At 53.7% G+C, this 14911-nt stretch overlaps 2 protein-coding genes and 1 long non-coding RNA gene across 12 annotated transcripts in view; 2 read left to right on the top strand and 1 right to left on the bottom strand.

The window, feature by feature from the left end:
• The window catches only part of SEZ6 (seizure related 6 homolog), a 109772-nt gene extending 105059 nt beyond the window's left edge, over positions 1–4713 (top strand). The window contains exons 15-19 of one of the 8 annotated variants that reach the window (XM_079955484.1): positions 148–268; positions 698–800; positions 1248–1727; positions 1785–1868; positions 2513–4713. In XM_079955484.1, coding sequence (XP_079811610.1) covers positions 148–268; positions 698–800; positions 1248–1280 — 257 coding nt within the window. In that variant the 3' untranslated portion in view covers positions 1281–1727; positions 1785–1868; positions 2513–4713. Of the gene's footprint in view, positions 1–147; positions 269–697; positions 801–1247; positions 1728–1784 lie in introns of all 8 variants that reach the window. The other 7 variants (XM_079955482.1, XM_079955481.1, XM_079955480.1 and 4 more) reach the window with 7 other exon arrangements.
• On the bottom strand, positions 2851–13606 carry LOC307204327. The gene is made up of 2 exons (XR_013833588.1): positions 11715–13606; positions 2851–7051 (listed from the first exon to the last, which is right to left on the bottom strand). It is a non-coding gene; the product is annotated as an uncharacterized lncRNA (long non-coding RNA).
• Positions 10839–14911, top strand: part of PHF12 (PHD finger protein 12) — a 29355-nt gene continuing 25282 nt past the window's right edge. For all 3 annotated transcript variants that reach the window (XM_079955435.1, XM_079955436.1, XM_079955434.1), the window contains exons 1-2: positions 10839–11038; positions 11165–11544. In XM_079955435.1, the coding sequence (XP_079811561.1) occupies positions 10973–11038; positions 11165–11544 (446 nt within the window). In that variant the 5' untranslated portion in view covers positions 10839–10972. The remainder of the gene's footprint in view (positions 11039–11164; positions 11545–14911) is intronic.

Below are 14911 nucleotides of genomic sequence, written 5' to 3'. Positions count from 1 at the left end.
GCTCTGGTTCCGCCTACCATTGGGCTCTTTGCCTTACATGTCCCATCAGGGCCCTACCTACCAACGCTCCCTTCCCCCTCTGGGAACAGAGTCTCGGCTGGCCCACATTCCCTCCCACTGACCGCCTCCCTCTCTTTCCCTCCCCAGCCGTGGCCAAAGTTGCCCCCGCTGCAGACCCCCTGCAGGGCAGCAATGTGGCTTTCGCCATCTTCCTGCCGGTGGCTGCTGTGGGACTCCTCCTCGGCGCTGTCTACCTGTACATCTCCAGGTGAGCTCTCATGGCTGTGTGGACACACTGCATCACGGGGTGGGGGGTCCTTTCTTGTTCTGAAAGAGCATCTCTACCTCCATCGTTCTGCCCGGACACTGAGGTCCAGCACCGAGGGCCTTCTGGCTGTTCCCTCACTGCGAGAAGCCAAGTTACAGGGAACCAGGCAGAGGGCCTTCTTGGTGGTGGCACCCGCCCTGTGGAACGCCCTCCCACCAGATGTCAAAGAGAAAAACAACTAGCAAACTTTTAGAAGCTATCTGAAGGCAGCCCTGTTCAGGGAAGCTTTTAATGTTTGATGCATTACTGTTTTTTAATATTTTGTTGAAAGCCACCCAAAGTGGCTGGGGAAGCCCAGCCAGATGGGCAGGGTATAAATAATAAACTATGATGATGATGATGAAAGCCTCTTTTTCCCTGCCACCCCAGACACCAAGGGAAGCCGTCACTGCAGCTGCCCCTCTCGGGCTCCCACCCCTACGATCACATCACGGTGGACTCGGCCTTCGACAACCCCACCTACGAGACCGGAGTAAGTGCCAACTCCCTCCCCTTTATGAGCGCGAAGAAATTCAGAATCCCTTCTTCAGGCGGGGCAGGGCTAACCTACGGAACTCCCTCCCACAAGAGGCAGGGATCACCACCAACTTGGCTGGCTCTGGAAGAGGGTCAGGCAAATTCATGGAGGAGGAGGAGGAGGAGGAAGAGGAGGGGAGGACTACAAGCCACAAGGGGAGGCAGAAATGACAGTTTCTGGAAACCCCGGGAAGGGAGAGGGCTCTGGGGCTCAAATCCCGCTTGCTGGCCTTCCCATTGGGGCACCTGGTTGGCCATCACGAGAGCAGTGCGTTGGCCTGATCCTGCAGGACTGATTTTCTGCCCCCCACTTCCTTACGCCTCAGCCGAGGGGAGGGTGTGGGGCAGGGTGGGGGGGTCGCCTGCCTTGGTCCCATCAATCCAAGTGCCCAACCCTTTGCAGGCTTTTTTCTCTCCAGGAGGTCCGGGAGTATGAAGTCTCCATCTAGGGCAGGCGCCACTCTCGAGGGGGGAGCCGGAGGGGCAGGCCCTGCTCCCCGAACCACCACCACGGCCGCCCTACGACGACCCGCTCTCCCTTCGACGACTGACCGACTCCGTGGCTGGCTGACCCACACCCAGAAGGACTTGTAAATACCTCCCACCCTGCCCTACAGACAGACTCCCAGGGAGAGGAACATCAGGGTCCTGTGTGAGCTGGCGGCCAGCATACTTTCTCTCTGTGTCCTTCCCCCTTCCCCGATTCCAAGGCTTCCCGACCCTCAGAGCCTAGCGCTGGAACAGGGGCAAAATCTCCCTGCAGCATGTTGCACCCCCAAACATCCTGCCACCAACTAGCCTGCGTTGGATGCCATCCCTTCCTCAACACCACGTTCTCGAACCTCCCTGCCTCATTCTTAGCTACAACCATGGTTTACTGGAGGCGGCTCCAAAAGCCATGGTTTACTGGAGGTGGCTGCACTACCATGGTTTACTAGAGGGGGCTCCACAGCCACGGTTTACTGGAGGCGGCTCCACAGCCACAGTTTACTGGAGGCGGCTCCACAGCCACGGTTTACTGGAGGTGGCTCCACTACCATGGTTTACTAGAGGGGGCTCCACAGCCACGGTTTACTGGAGGTGGCTCCACTACCATGGTTTACTGGAGGTGGCTCCACTACCATGGTTTACTGGAGGTGGCTCCACTACCATGGTTTACTGGAGGTTGCTCCACAGCCATGGTTTACTGGAAGTGGCTCCACTACCATAGTTTTTTGTGTTTTTTTCCACTGCCATAGTTTTCTGGAGGTGGCTCCACAGCCACAATTTACTGGAGGTGGCTGCACTACCATGGTTTACTGGAGGGGGCTCCACAGCCACGGTTTACTGGAGGCGGCTCCACTGCCATAGTTTATTGGAGATGGTATCACATCCTTGGTTTACTGGAGGCGGCTCCACAGCCACGGTTTACTGGAGGTGGCTCCACTACCATGGTTTACTGGAGGTTGCTCCACAGCCATGGTTTACTGGAAGTGGCTCCACTACCATAGTTTTTTGTGTTTTTTTCCACTGCCATAGTTTTCTGGAGGTGGCTCCACAGCCACAATTTACTGGAGGCGGCTCCACAACCACGATTTACTGGAGGGGGCTCCACAACCACGATTTACTGGAGGGGGCTCCACAGCCACGGTTTACTGGAGGCGGTTCCACTGCCATAGTTTATTGGAGATGGTATCACATCCTTGGTTTACTGGAGGTGGCTCCATGGCCATTGAAGCCCTCACTTCATTCGGATGCCGAAAATTCTAGGCCTGGGCTCCAGATGCATCTCCTGCCTCCTCTTCACTTCCACCTCCACAGACTGGTGTTTGCACCATTGAAGGGGCATTTTCCTGCCCCCTCCTTGCAGGAACTGCAGGTCCAACCTCTTGCCTCTGTTGCTAGCCCACCCTTTTGGCCCCAGGCCCTGAGATTACCAGAAGTGAAAAATGAAAAGCCCCCAAATAGTAGGACCGGCAACTCAAGGTTCAAAACATCACACAGGAATTTTACAAGGACTTTTAAAAAATAAAATAAAATTGAGAAGGTAACATGAATAGGGGAGGGAGATGTTTAACACCCACCAACCCCTCTTGTGAGTCTTCCCTTTTGGGGGGCAGAGGGGGGGATTGAACAAGTGGGGCATAGACTCTGCCTCCCACGCTGCCCTCTAAGGAGGCCCTACAGGAAGTGTGGGGGACCTTAGTCTCCCATATTTTGCTGAACTACAACTCCCTTAATCCCTGGCCATCAGCCATGCTTGCTGGGGGCAAATGGGAGTTATAGTTTGGCAGCACTCTGGGAACGGGAAGCAAAGGTTTCCCAGACCCACCTTAGAAGCCTGGTTGTGGGAGGGTTATGGGTCATTGGGGAGGAGTGTGGGCCAATTGTGACCCAGGAGGGGCCAGCCCTAGAAGGATGGAACAGAGCCTAGGCAGGTGACAAAGGTGTCTGACTGCACAAGGAAAAAAGTCAGTTTATTCCAGATGGGGCTGAAATTCGACTCTGGATGCGCCTACACAATCCACACTTTTTGAACCGAAAACAACAGCTCTTTGAAAATTCAAACGTCTCGGAATTTTGCAAGGCGGTTCCATCAGATGGGTAATGGGTGCAAGAAATGCATATATACACACATGGGCAAAGTCCGCATACCAGCTGCCAGGGCATATAACATGCAAATGGGCATTGTTTCGAGTTGAGTGGGGCGGATGCTTTGTTGAGCTGTTTGCATGAGGCAAAACGGCACATCCAAATGTAGCTACCGGGAGGCAGCTGTGCTGAAAGGCTGATAAATTTTCATGAGGACTTTCAAAGTGGAATCCGCAAGCTGCCGTGGAAATGTGGAGAACTGGGTCCTAAAGACATAGGCGTCAGGTGTCAAAAGCCAGGGTGAAGAGGTGTGTCTTCAGCAGTTGCCGACAGCTGCAGGTGCACTTCTGCGGGGAGGGAATTCCTTGCATGACTGAGGGGCCACCACAGAGAAGGCCCTCTTGCCCTGAGCCACCACCACCCACAAGCCTCTGAGGGCAAAGGAGCCACCCAGAGGGTCTCCTCCGCTGATCTCAGCACCCAAGAGGGTCTGTCGGCTAAGGAGGCAGACTTTCAGCTACTTGGGGCAGGAGTCATTTAAGGCTGACCAACATGAGGACCGTGAATTGGGCCCAGAAATGAACTGCCAACCAGTGCAGATGTTTTAAAAGAAGGGTTGCCCTCTGGCTGGTAAACTGTTCTCCTCCTGTGTAGGATAAATCCGGAAGAAAGACACCCTTTTTTTTGGCCTAAGGGGGCAGATCCTTACCTGTCCCAATGGGTGAACTTTGACAGGCAGGGAGCCCACCTGTCAGTCCTATGGTGCAGGTGATTGACAGGTGGGTAGCCCCACCCATCTATCAAAAGCCTCTATCACAGCGCTCCCAGGGTCCCGCAGGCCCTGACTCCTACTCTTCCTTACACCTGCATCACATGCGATCACAACAAACAGAACAGAAGCTTCATTACACATTATGATACGTTGGAACATTCAGGACCAGGTTAAACTGTGGAACTCCCTCCCACTGGAAGTAGTGGTGGCCACCAACCTTTATGGCTTAAAGAGAGGATTGGACGAATTCATGGAGGAGGAGAGGGCTCTTGAAGGCTACTAGCCCCTTGCCAAGTCCAGCAGGTCAGCACAAAGTATCCCTCAGCTGCCACGGTATTCCTTCATGCAGGAGAGTTCGTGCTCATTCCGTTTCCCCACCAAACAGCCCAGAGTCCAATTATTTCCCCCTTCTGCATGGGAAGCCTGGATATTTCGCACACGCACTCACACTTATTTCACAGCACAACGCACCAGTCCTCATCGAGTTCTGCTGCTGGCATGGCGCTTTTATGTATTTAATTAGAATTTAATTTTTTTTAAATTTAATGATAGTCGTGATACCTACATTGCAAGGGGTTGAACTAGATGATCCTTGGGACCCCACACAACTCTTTGAGTCTATGTGCAACATATATGGATGCAGCATAAAAGGAAAGAGGGACGGGGAAGGATGAGGAAAGGGAAATGACCTGGGCACAAACGCTTTGAATGTGGCTAACGCACCTTCCGTTTGCACAGCCAGCTGGCCCTTCCCTTCCTACCTCTTACCTGGGGAGAGTGTGGGGAGCAATAGCAGGGAGCTGCCAGTCTCCACCCCACATCCCTGATGCATTTTCTGCAAAGCTGGCTCAAAATTCTTCTGGAAACTGGCGGGGAGGGGGAATGTTACGTCAACCTTGGATTCTGGGCCAGCGTTAGATCTCTGGGATATGGGGCAGCCCTTTGGCTTCTGTCTGCAGCGACTACCCTCCAAGGCGAGCCTAGGTGGTGGGTTTTGGGGGAAAGGCCCCCTCCCAGAGCCCCTCCTCGCCTCCCCTTGTCTGCTTAGCCAACCAGGTATGTCTGGACCCCTTCTCTATGAGAAGGGGCCTTTCCAGCTGGGCTCTTGGGGGTGGGAGGGTGGACTAGGCATCTAATTGGGGAAGAGGGGTCTTGTCTCGCTGCCCTCGCCCTAGCCATGCGGGAAGATTTTTACCTGTAGAGTGTAAAATAGAGTAAAAATTCTCAGTTGTTCAGCCTGTTTTTTGGGGATGGGGAGGGGAAACGGGTGGGGGGCTGGGGGGAAAGAACCGACCTTTTGGATTGTTTAATGAATAAAACTGGTGTTTTGGAAAAATCTGATGTGCTGTGGTTGAATTGCGTCCTACAGGCCTGGCGCCAGCAGCCAGCCATCTCCAGTGTTGCAATTGGAGTAAATGAAGATTACGAGAGGACAGAGGTGTTGCTGTTCACCCCCCCCAAAAAAAAAATGTACCCTAGTGCTGAAAAAATAAGATGTGCAGTCTGCAGTTGTTGAGGGTGGGCAGCCCTGGTGTTCTTGCAACATCCTTTCTTGGGGGTGAGGGGTGTCAGTGCTGGTTCCAGATTAAGCAGAGGGTTCCAGATAAAATACCTTCATCTTATAATTCCCAGCTTGTTTCTTTGTTTGTTTACTATTTATTTCATAAGAAATCTATACACCGCTGAATTGGAAAAACAAAACAAAAACGGTTTACAGAAAACAAAGCTATCACTAAGAAATATTAAACGCAATAATTTGAGACTTTTGGAAAGTTAAAACAACAGACTAAAAACAGGTGAAAACTCCCATCCGCTTTCCAAACCTCTAGGTAGACCTGCCTAAGGAAAGATGTTTTTAGCAGGTGCTGAAAAGAGTGCAGTGAAGGAACCTGCGTGGTTTCAATAGGCAGGCAGTTCCAAAGTTCCACACACAAAATTGAGTGTTTACAGATGTGGAACAGGTTCCGCAGATCGAAGCAGCCAAGTGGGTGCATATGGGCCAAGGCAGTGTGCTTTCCATAAAAACGAAGTGTTTTTCTATGGGATCCTTCCACATGGAATCCATAGCCATGTCTACACAATGCAAGCAAAACACCATGATAGCACTTCCCCCAAAGAATTCTGGGAGCTGTAATCTGTTCAGGGTGCTGAGAGTTGTAAGGAGACCTGCCCCCACCTCGAACTACCATTCCCAGAGTTCCCTGGGAAGAGGGCTTGGCTGTCAAACCACTGGAAATTGTAGTTCTGTGATGGGGTGTTTCAGATGGGGGAATTATCCCTGTCCTACCTGGATGCACCGTTGGGGATTGAAATCTGGGACCCATTGCAAGCACAGCAGGTGTTCTGCCACCAAGCTACGCCCCTTCCCCTAGGAAAAAAAGATCCTAGTCCTCATTATTCTTAAAGCAGAAAAATAGAGAGTTGTTTTCTACTGACTCTGATCATTGGTCCATCTTGCTCAGTACTGTCTACACTGACTGGCAGGAGCAATCTGGGGACTGGACCCCTGCAGAAGCCCCCGCCCCAAGAGGGAAGCCCATGTCCTGCTATTCATCCTCCTTGCTGTTTATTTCTTTAGCGTGCCTATACACAGCCTTTCTGCCAAGGCACCCCAAAGTAGTCTTCCGTTTCGAAATGCTAAAATAGATAAATGGTACAAGATCAGAGGTGCAATGGTTTGGGGTTATGTTTCAGAGACCCACGACACTTTCTGCAGCAGGGTTGTTGTCTCCAGCATCCTGGAACTGCCCAGTTGGTGTGAAAGGGGGGCTTTTTAGCCAATACAGTAAAATGAAATCTTCTTGCCCTTTGTGCTGATCGGAGCACATCTGTGTGAAAGGTGAGGATAGGCTCCTAGGGTCACTCTGGAGAAGGCATGCAGGAAAAAGGAGGAGGGGAGGAATTCTGTACTATTTATTTATTTATTCATTCATTCATTGCAATGCATTGCTACCCCACATTTTCCCTCCAAGGAGCCCAATGTGGCACACCCAGTTCTAGCCCCACAACAACCTTGTGAGGTAGGTGAGGCTGGCAGAGGCAGTGACTGGCCCAAGGTGAGAGACTCATGGCCGAGTGGCAGATTTGAACCCTGGCCCTGGTCTGACACCCAAGCCACTATGCCAAGCGGGCTCTCACACGCGCCAAACCTAAGCATTTAGGAACATGGAAAACACAAGGTGCTTTGGGTTCAAGAGAACGGGGCACACATGCACTGGAAGTTCAAGGAAAACACAACTTAGGTGCGCAGAGAAGGATAGATTTAGCTGAAAGGCAACACACAACAGATTATTATTATTATTATTATCATTATTATTATTATTTATTAAATTTGTATACCACCCTATACCCGCAGGTCTCCCAGCGGTTCACAGCATAAAAGCACAATATAAAAACACAAAATACATCATAAAAATCAAAACAAGAACAACCCATCATCTTTCAAACATCCTCATTACAATAAACACCACTGGCCACCAACGTGTTTACTTAAAGGTAAAGGTAAAGGTACCCCTGCCCGTACGGGCCAGTCTTGACAGACTCTGGGGTTGTGCGCCCATCTCACTTAAGAGGCCAGGGGCCAGCGCTGTCCGGAGACACTTCCGGGTCACGTGGCCAGCGTGACATCGCTGCTCTGGCGAGCCAGACCCGCACACGGAAACGCCGTTTACCTTCCCGCTGGTAAGCGGTCCCTATTTATCTACTTGCACCCGGAGGTGCTTTCGAACTGCTAGGTTGGCAGGCGCTGGGACCGAGCAGCGGGAGCGCACCCCGCCGCAGAGATTCGAACCGCCGACCTTTCAATCGGCAAGCCCTAGGCGCTGAGGCTTTAACCCACAGCGCCACCTGCGTCCCTGGTGTAAAAAAGGCTTGTGTAAAAGCCATTTTGCTTATGCAAACAAATTAAGGAAAAAACGAGAATAACAATAATCACAATAATAAAAGGTGCCATTCAGCTGATTGCCTCCTATTCAACCACCAAAATAAAGATCAGATCTGCACTGACTGGTGCACTCCAGCCCTAATTATTACTATTGTATAATTATGAGAACATTGTACAGCTATGAGATTATTCTATAATCTAGGAAGGTTGTAAAATCATAGAAAGGGGTGTGTTTGTGAGAGGATGTGTGTGTGACTATCCGGAAGCGACCCTTTGCAGTTCTGAACACTGCCGTGTAAGATATTTATCTATGGCATTTATATCCCACTTTTCTTCTCCAAGGAGCTCAAGCTGGCGTACAGAGTTCTCTCCCTCTCCAATCAGTCCCCACAACAACCCAGTTAGGTAGGTTAAGCTGAGAGGCAGTGACTGGCCCTTGATTCAAAAACATGAGGACTAGAATCTTAAGTTTCTTTTTAGAGGAAGGGCTGTAGCTCCGGGGCAGAGCATCTCCTTTGCAGGCTGAAGGTCTCAAGTTCAGTTTCCAGGGGCATCTCCAGGTGTAGGAAAGGTCCTCGTTCTGCTGCCAGTCAGTGCCAGCACTACTGAGTTGGATGGACCAAGGGCATGTAAGGCAGCTCCTGATGTCCCTTCACCCATGTGTGCTTGGCAGGTGGCCAAGGAGCAGGGCCAGGCGAGAGGGGGCAGGGGAGCCCATGCATGGGGTTGGGGGAATTTGCGTGCTGGAGGACTAGGTCCTGGGCTCAAATCCCTACTTGGTCATGAAACTCACTAGGTGACCTTGGGTCTCTTAGGCGACCTCACAGGGTTGTTGTGGGGATTAAATGAGGAGAGGCAGAGAACCACGCACATGCCACCTGGGATGGCCTCCTACATGTTGTTGTTGTTGAGTCGTTTAGTCGTGTCCGACTCTTCGTGACCCCCTGGGCCAGAGCATGCCAGGCCCTCCTGTCTTCCACTGCCTCCCGCAGTTTGGTCAAACTCATGCTGGCAGCTTCGAGAACACTGTCCAACCATCTCGTCCTCTGTCATCCCCTTCTCCTTGTGCCCTCCATCTTTCCCAACATCAGGGTCTTTTCCAGGGAGTCTTCTCATCTCATGAAGTGGCCAAACTCTTGGAGCCTCAGCTTCAGGATCTGTCCTTCCAGTGAGCACTCAGGGCTGATTTCCTTCAGAATGGAGAGGTTTGATCTTCTTGCAGTCCATGGGACTCTCAAGAGTCTCCTCCAGCACCAGAATTCAAAAGCATCCATTCTTTGGCGATCAGCCTTCTTAAGGGTCCAGCTCTCACTTCCATACTGTACATCACTACTGGGAAAGGCCTCCTACATGCCTACCAGCTATACTAGGATTCCCGGGTCATTCAAGCCATAACTTTCTATTGTCTCTTAGTGAGGATCTTTTGCAACTCCCGCGAGAGGGCTTAAACAAAGCTTCAAAAAGAACCGCGAATCCGAGCTGCGGACAAAAGAACTGAGACTCGCTGTACCTGCCGCTTGGCAAAGGAGGCAGGACCCCGCCCACTTGCAGAGTGGGGATTCCAACGCGCACGCACAATCTCAGCCCGCTGCTTTCGGCCCTTTGCGCGCACGCGCTAGAAGTGGCGGCGGTCGCTCCAGTCAGGCAGTCCATGCTGTGCGCATGCGCGAGAGCGGTCGTCTGAGCTTGACCGCCGCTGCGTCGAAGCAAAGGGCGGGGGGGGGGGGAGGAAAAAAAGAGAGGCGGAACTGCGGCTGCGTAGAAAAGAACGACTGCTGTATTCCTTTTCTAGAAACCGCTGTGTACAATCTGTTTCATAACTGTTAGAAAAATGTTGCTTCATTTGATTTCGTGAAGTTCAACACTGTAAACAGAGGGAAGAAAACGGTTATTGAGCATGCGCAGAAAGCAGAGTGCAAAAGCAACCCACGACTGAGTACGCATGCGTAGAAAGGGCAACACAAGAACCGGATTGCGCATGCGTTGAAAGCAAACGTATTTAGCACTAGACATGCGTACAAAAAGGAAACACGGAATAAGGTTGCACACGCGCACGGGGGGTTATGGAGCGAGGACTACGCATGCGTACGAAAGGGAGCGGGGACAGTGCGTGTTTAGAAATGGAGAACCGATTGCCTATACGTTAAAAAAAGAGAGCGAGAACTGCGCATGTGCGAGAAAAGAAGGGGGAAACTGCGCGTGCGCAAAGGACGGGCTGTCGAACGCCTGAAAAGAGGGGGATAAATAAATAAATAAGGGCCTCCAAAGTGTCGTTCGCCCCCCCACCACCATTCTCTGCGTCTGCGCAGACAGCACCCTCCTCCGCGCGCATGCTCCCGGGGCGTCGGGGAGGGCGCTGTGCGCCTGCGCGACCAGCGCTGTGGCTACGGCGGCAGCGGCGACTACGGCGGCGGGGCCCTGCGAGTGAGGAGGCGGCGGCGGCGCCCGTCAGATCCCGCTCGCCTTTTCCCTCAGGAGCCGGCGGCGAGGAGCAAGAGGAGCAGCCCCAGGAGGCAGCGGCGGCGGCGGGAGCAGCGCGGGCCCCGCCCCCTGTCATGGCAGCCGTCCCCTCAGCCTTCCCGGGGCCGCTCCGGGCAGCAGCGCTAGCGGCGGAGGCGGCGGCGGCGGCCAGGCCCGTCGGGTAGGAGGCTGCGGGACGAGGCCCAGCAGGGCAGCAGCAGCCTCCCTCGCGGCGGCGGCGGCGGCGGCGATACCGGAGACCCGGCGTCAGGAGCAGGACGCGGCGGCGGCGACGACGGAGGGGGCGAAGGGCGGCCTGTCAGCCACCGGGAGGAGCCGGAGGAGCAGCGCCAGGGGCAGCGGCGTCGCTCCCTTCCCCCGCTCCGGTTCCCGCCCGCCCTCCGCCGGGGCCGCCGCCGGCCCTGCGCGGCGCCGCTGTTGGATGTGGGAGAGGATGGAGGCCAAGACGGTGGTCTACGACCTGGACACGTCCGGGGGGCTGATGGAGGTGAGCGGAGCGGGAGGGCGCGCGCGGCGGCGGCGGCGGCGGCGGGAGGGTCCCTTCCCCCCTGACTCCCCCTCCTCCGGTCTCCATCCCGCTCACCCCTTTCTTCCTCTTTCCCCGACATGGCAGCAAATCCAGGCGCTGCTGGCGCCTCCCCGGAGCGACGACGGCGCCGGCGCGGGAGGCAGCGAGAAGCGGAGCCGCCGGCCGGACCGCAGCGGGGACCACCACCAGCACCACCACCACCCGGCGCATCATCACCACCAGCAGCAGCACCACGCGTCGCCGCACCACCACCACCACCCGGCGCACCACCAGCAACACCACCACCACCCCGCGCACGGCGGCGGAGACCGCCAGCACCACCCGGCGCACCAGCATCACCACTCGGCCCAGCAGCAGCGCCGGAGCGGCCGCGCCACCAACCACGACAGCTGCGACAGCTGCAAGGAAGGCGGCGACCTGCTCTGCTGCGACCACTGCCCCGCCGCTTTCCACCTCCAGTGCTGGTGAGAGACAGGGAGGAGGAGAGAGAAACGCGCACCCCCCCATCCCGCCTCCGATTTGGAGTCACTCCGGGTCCTCCTTCCACCCATCCCCGCCTTCGCATGATCCATCCCTTCCTTCCTTCCATCCATCCATTCATTTGCATGCCATCTTCCCTGCAAACCCCGCTTACTTTTCTTTCCCGATCCGGAGTCATTCCAAATCTCCCTTCCCTCCACCTCCCGTAGTATCCATGCCCTGCTGTTTCTTGACGATTGCGGAGTCTCCTCCTTTTTCTCATCCTCTGCGCCAATTCGGAGTCGCTCCGGCTTGCCGCGACCTCCGCGCTCCGCTTTCTCCCCGCCCCCGCGGAAAAGTCCCGTTATAATCTCTCGTGCGGCGCTGCTGGCCGTTTCTCTCTCTGTGTTTTGCGCGGGCGGAAACTCGTCGGGCCCGACCGGCTCCTGTTGTTGTTGCTGGGCGGTAGTGTTTTTTTCCCTCCCCGCCGGCCACAGGCGACGCGCTCCGGCGCTCCGCCCTCGCTGACTCGCTCGCTCGCGGCTTGCTTTTTCTCCCAGCCGGGCCCCGCTTTGCTCCTGACAACATGGCGACCTGCCTGAAATTGTTGCATTTTATTCCCAGCGCCATTTTGCCCATCTGGTCTCCTCGGGTGCCGCCGCCGTCCGTCCCCCGCCCCGCCCCCTTTGCATGCTGCGATCGGTGCCCGAGCCCCCTTTTCCCGGCCGTCCCCCGGCCGCTCGCTCGCTCCGCCTGGCTCCCACCCGGCCTTTGGGGCGATCGCTGCCTTGCAGCAGAGAGAGGAGGGGGGCAGGCTACCAAGGCCACCCTGGAGAGGGCAGGGCTCCGTGCCTGCTGCAGTTCCGTGCAAGCTTCCTCCCGAGGAAACAGGCACGGGGGCCCCTCACGATCGGGCTGCTCCTTCCCTCCCTCCCTCCTTCCGCATCTTTTGTTGATTTGCCAAATTGTTGGGATGCTTGTGGGGGGAGCTGCTTTGCAGGTTTCTGAGCCCATTGTTCCAGCCCTGGGGAGCCCCTCCGTCTTCTCAGTGGCTGCTAGGCCTGAGCCCTTGGTAATTCAGGCCCAGGGAAAGGCGGTGTGTTTGTGGTCTGTTTGGTTAGCTGTTAACTTCTGGGCTAGGATGTTCAGGCCCTGGGGAGCTTGCCATAGGCAAGCTAACCTTTATTTTTATTCTCTCTCCCTCTCCCTCGCTTGCATAAGGAAAGGGAAGTGGGTGTCCATAAAAGGACTCTTCCGTGTGCTTCAGGATCTCACTTGTTGGCAAAACCTTGAAGGCGCTTGGGGAAACGCAGAGGCTGGCAAAGGGGAATCCTTAACTTTTGCTGTGTTTTGCTTTTTTCGTTTGTTTTAATGGTTCATTGCTGGAACTGAATTAATTGCATGGTTCTGTATTGTGGGGCTGTTGTGTCTATACTGTATACAGTCTTGATTTAATGATGAAGGAGGGGGAGAAAGCTGTTTGTGAGGTTCATAAGCGAATGTGGCAAAAGTTACTGAGCTCCTAAACAAGGGGGAAGCCATGCCCCTATCCAGACAGGAGTTTTCTGGGAGAGTGTATGAGTATGTTGCCCTGCTATGGCAGCCTGTCCCCACCCTTCAACTGGGAGGGGAGGGAGAAAGGCATCTTAGGACAAATTCTCCTGGTTATGCCCCTGATAGGCTACTCTGAGGAAGGCAGCTCTACAATTAATAGCAGCAGTGTGGATTCTTTTTGTTCCTCATTGGAATATTCTCTCTCACACACACACCGTCCACAGAGCACAGGCGGCCTTCCTGTTGGTGAACCAAGACTAGTTTGCCCTGTGCTTTTGCGTGTGCATCAGCCATTTTGCCTCCTGGCAAGCAAGATGCTTGAGGCTTTGCATCCATGTCTGTCTCCATCATGGTCACTTCACTAGGGGTGGTTAAAGACTGCTGCAAGCTTCCCCTGCTGAAAGTGTGTGGCTCTTTCACTGAATTGGGGGTGGGTGCAGCCATCTTTATCATTTGCTTTTGTTTATCCCCCCCCCCCCCCCCGGATTTTATGCACTTCCATATGCAGTGGATTTTTTGCTGTTTGTCTGGTATGTTTTACTTCGATACTCCTTTCTGTGGCATTAAACTTCCTGCATTGAGCCTGTTTCCCTCCATGCTCAGATGCAAATGGGTTAGTTGTTTTTGTTGCATTTCCTGGCTTTCAAGTTCAAGCAAACATCTTTCCATTTAAAGCATTGGAAATAACTGAGCCATTGCCTTTGAATCCCACCGTTCCTTTTGGGTAGCCTCTTGTAGCAAAGAGCAGTAGGCAGCTGGACTTCAGAACCTTACCCAAATTTGAAAGGGGCGGCAGAGAGAGAAGTGCAGTAATGGGTTTGGGGAAAGTATGTTCTCTCTAACTAGCCAAAATTTGAGGTCATTTTGATTCTACCCTCACCCACTCCTTCGAAAATAAATAAATTGAAGGGGGAAGTGGACATCATGGTGAGGCTGGGAGGGGCTTGGAGTGTTTATGCAGCCTGGGAGGATGGGGTAATTCCCCTCTCCAGCTCCAAGCTCAGGAGGAAGTCCCTGGCTGATTTCCAGAAAAAGAAGAAAGAGACCAGGGTGAGCAAACTTGTGGACTCTTGATGGAAGGGAGGGGATAGCTGCACCATCTGGAAAAAGAGGGCATAAGTGTTTGGTTTTGTCTCAGAGTCTGTCTTGCCCCTTATGCAACATACATGGCATTCGAACACAACCTTTGCCAAGCTGGTGCCTTCTGGCATGACCAGGATGGCTGTGGCTGATGGAAGCTGTAGTCCAAAACATCTGGAGGGCACCAGGTTGTCAAAGGCAGCTCTAAGCATTAGGAGTGCCTGTGGGAGAGAGATGGGGGCTGTCTGTCATTCTTTGCTCTTTCCACCTGGAGTTGAGCTGGTCTCCCATTGTGATTTCACGCAGATGGGCTGTGGGGTCTGGCTTGTCCTCTGTGGTTTAATTTGTACCAGAAGGGTTACAGTTGGGAATGAGCTCTGGCACTGATAGTTCTCCCTTCGGCTCAGACTGTGTTCTGCTTGTGTTAGGTACTCCAAACTTTCTGTGCAAAAATGTCATGAGGCTGCAGTGAGCTGCTTAGTGCACTGAATGTTTTGCCTTTTTTATCTTCACACCGTCTGAGGTACCGTGTGAGGTAGACCAGGATGAAAAAGAGAGGGAACCCAGTTTGTTTTGTGGTTCTTGGAAATCTGAATCAAAGACTTTCCCACATCTCCATCTCATCTGTTTTCTCCTTTGCATTCACTCCACTCTTAGCTCAAGCTGGTTAAAATACTCTTTTATATAGTGAAAGCATTCTGCTGCTGCTGCTGTTTAATCTTAAGCTTTTTGTGCATG

The sequence above is a fragment of the Podarcis cretensis genome, assembly GCF_951804945.1.
Source record: "Podarcis cretensis genome assembly, chromosome: 15".
NCBI lineage: Eukaryota > Metazoa > Chordata > Lepidosauria > Squamata > Lacertidae > Podarcis > Podarcis cretensis.
The sequence above is the reverse complement of the archived record's forward strand: the minus strand, read 5'-3'. Positions and strand labels throughout refer to the sequence as shown.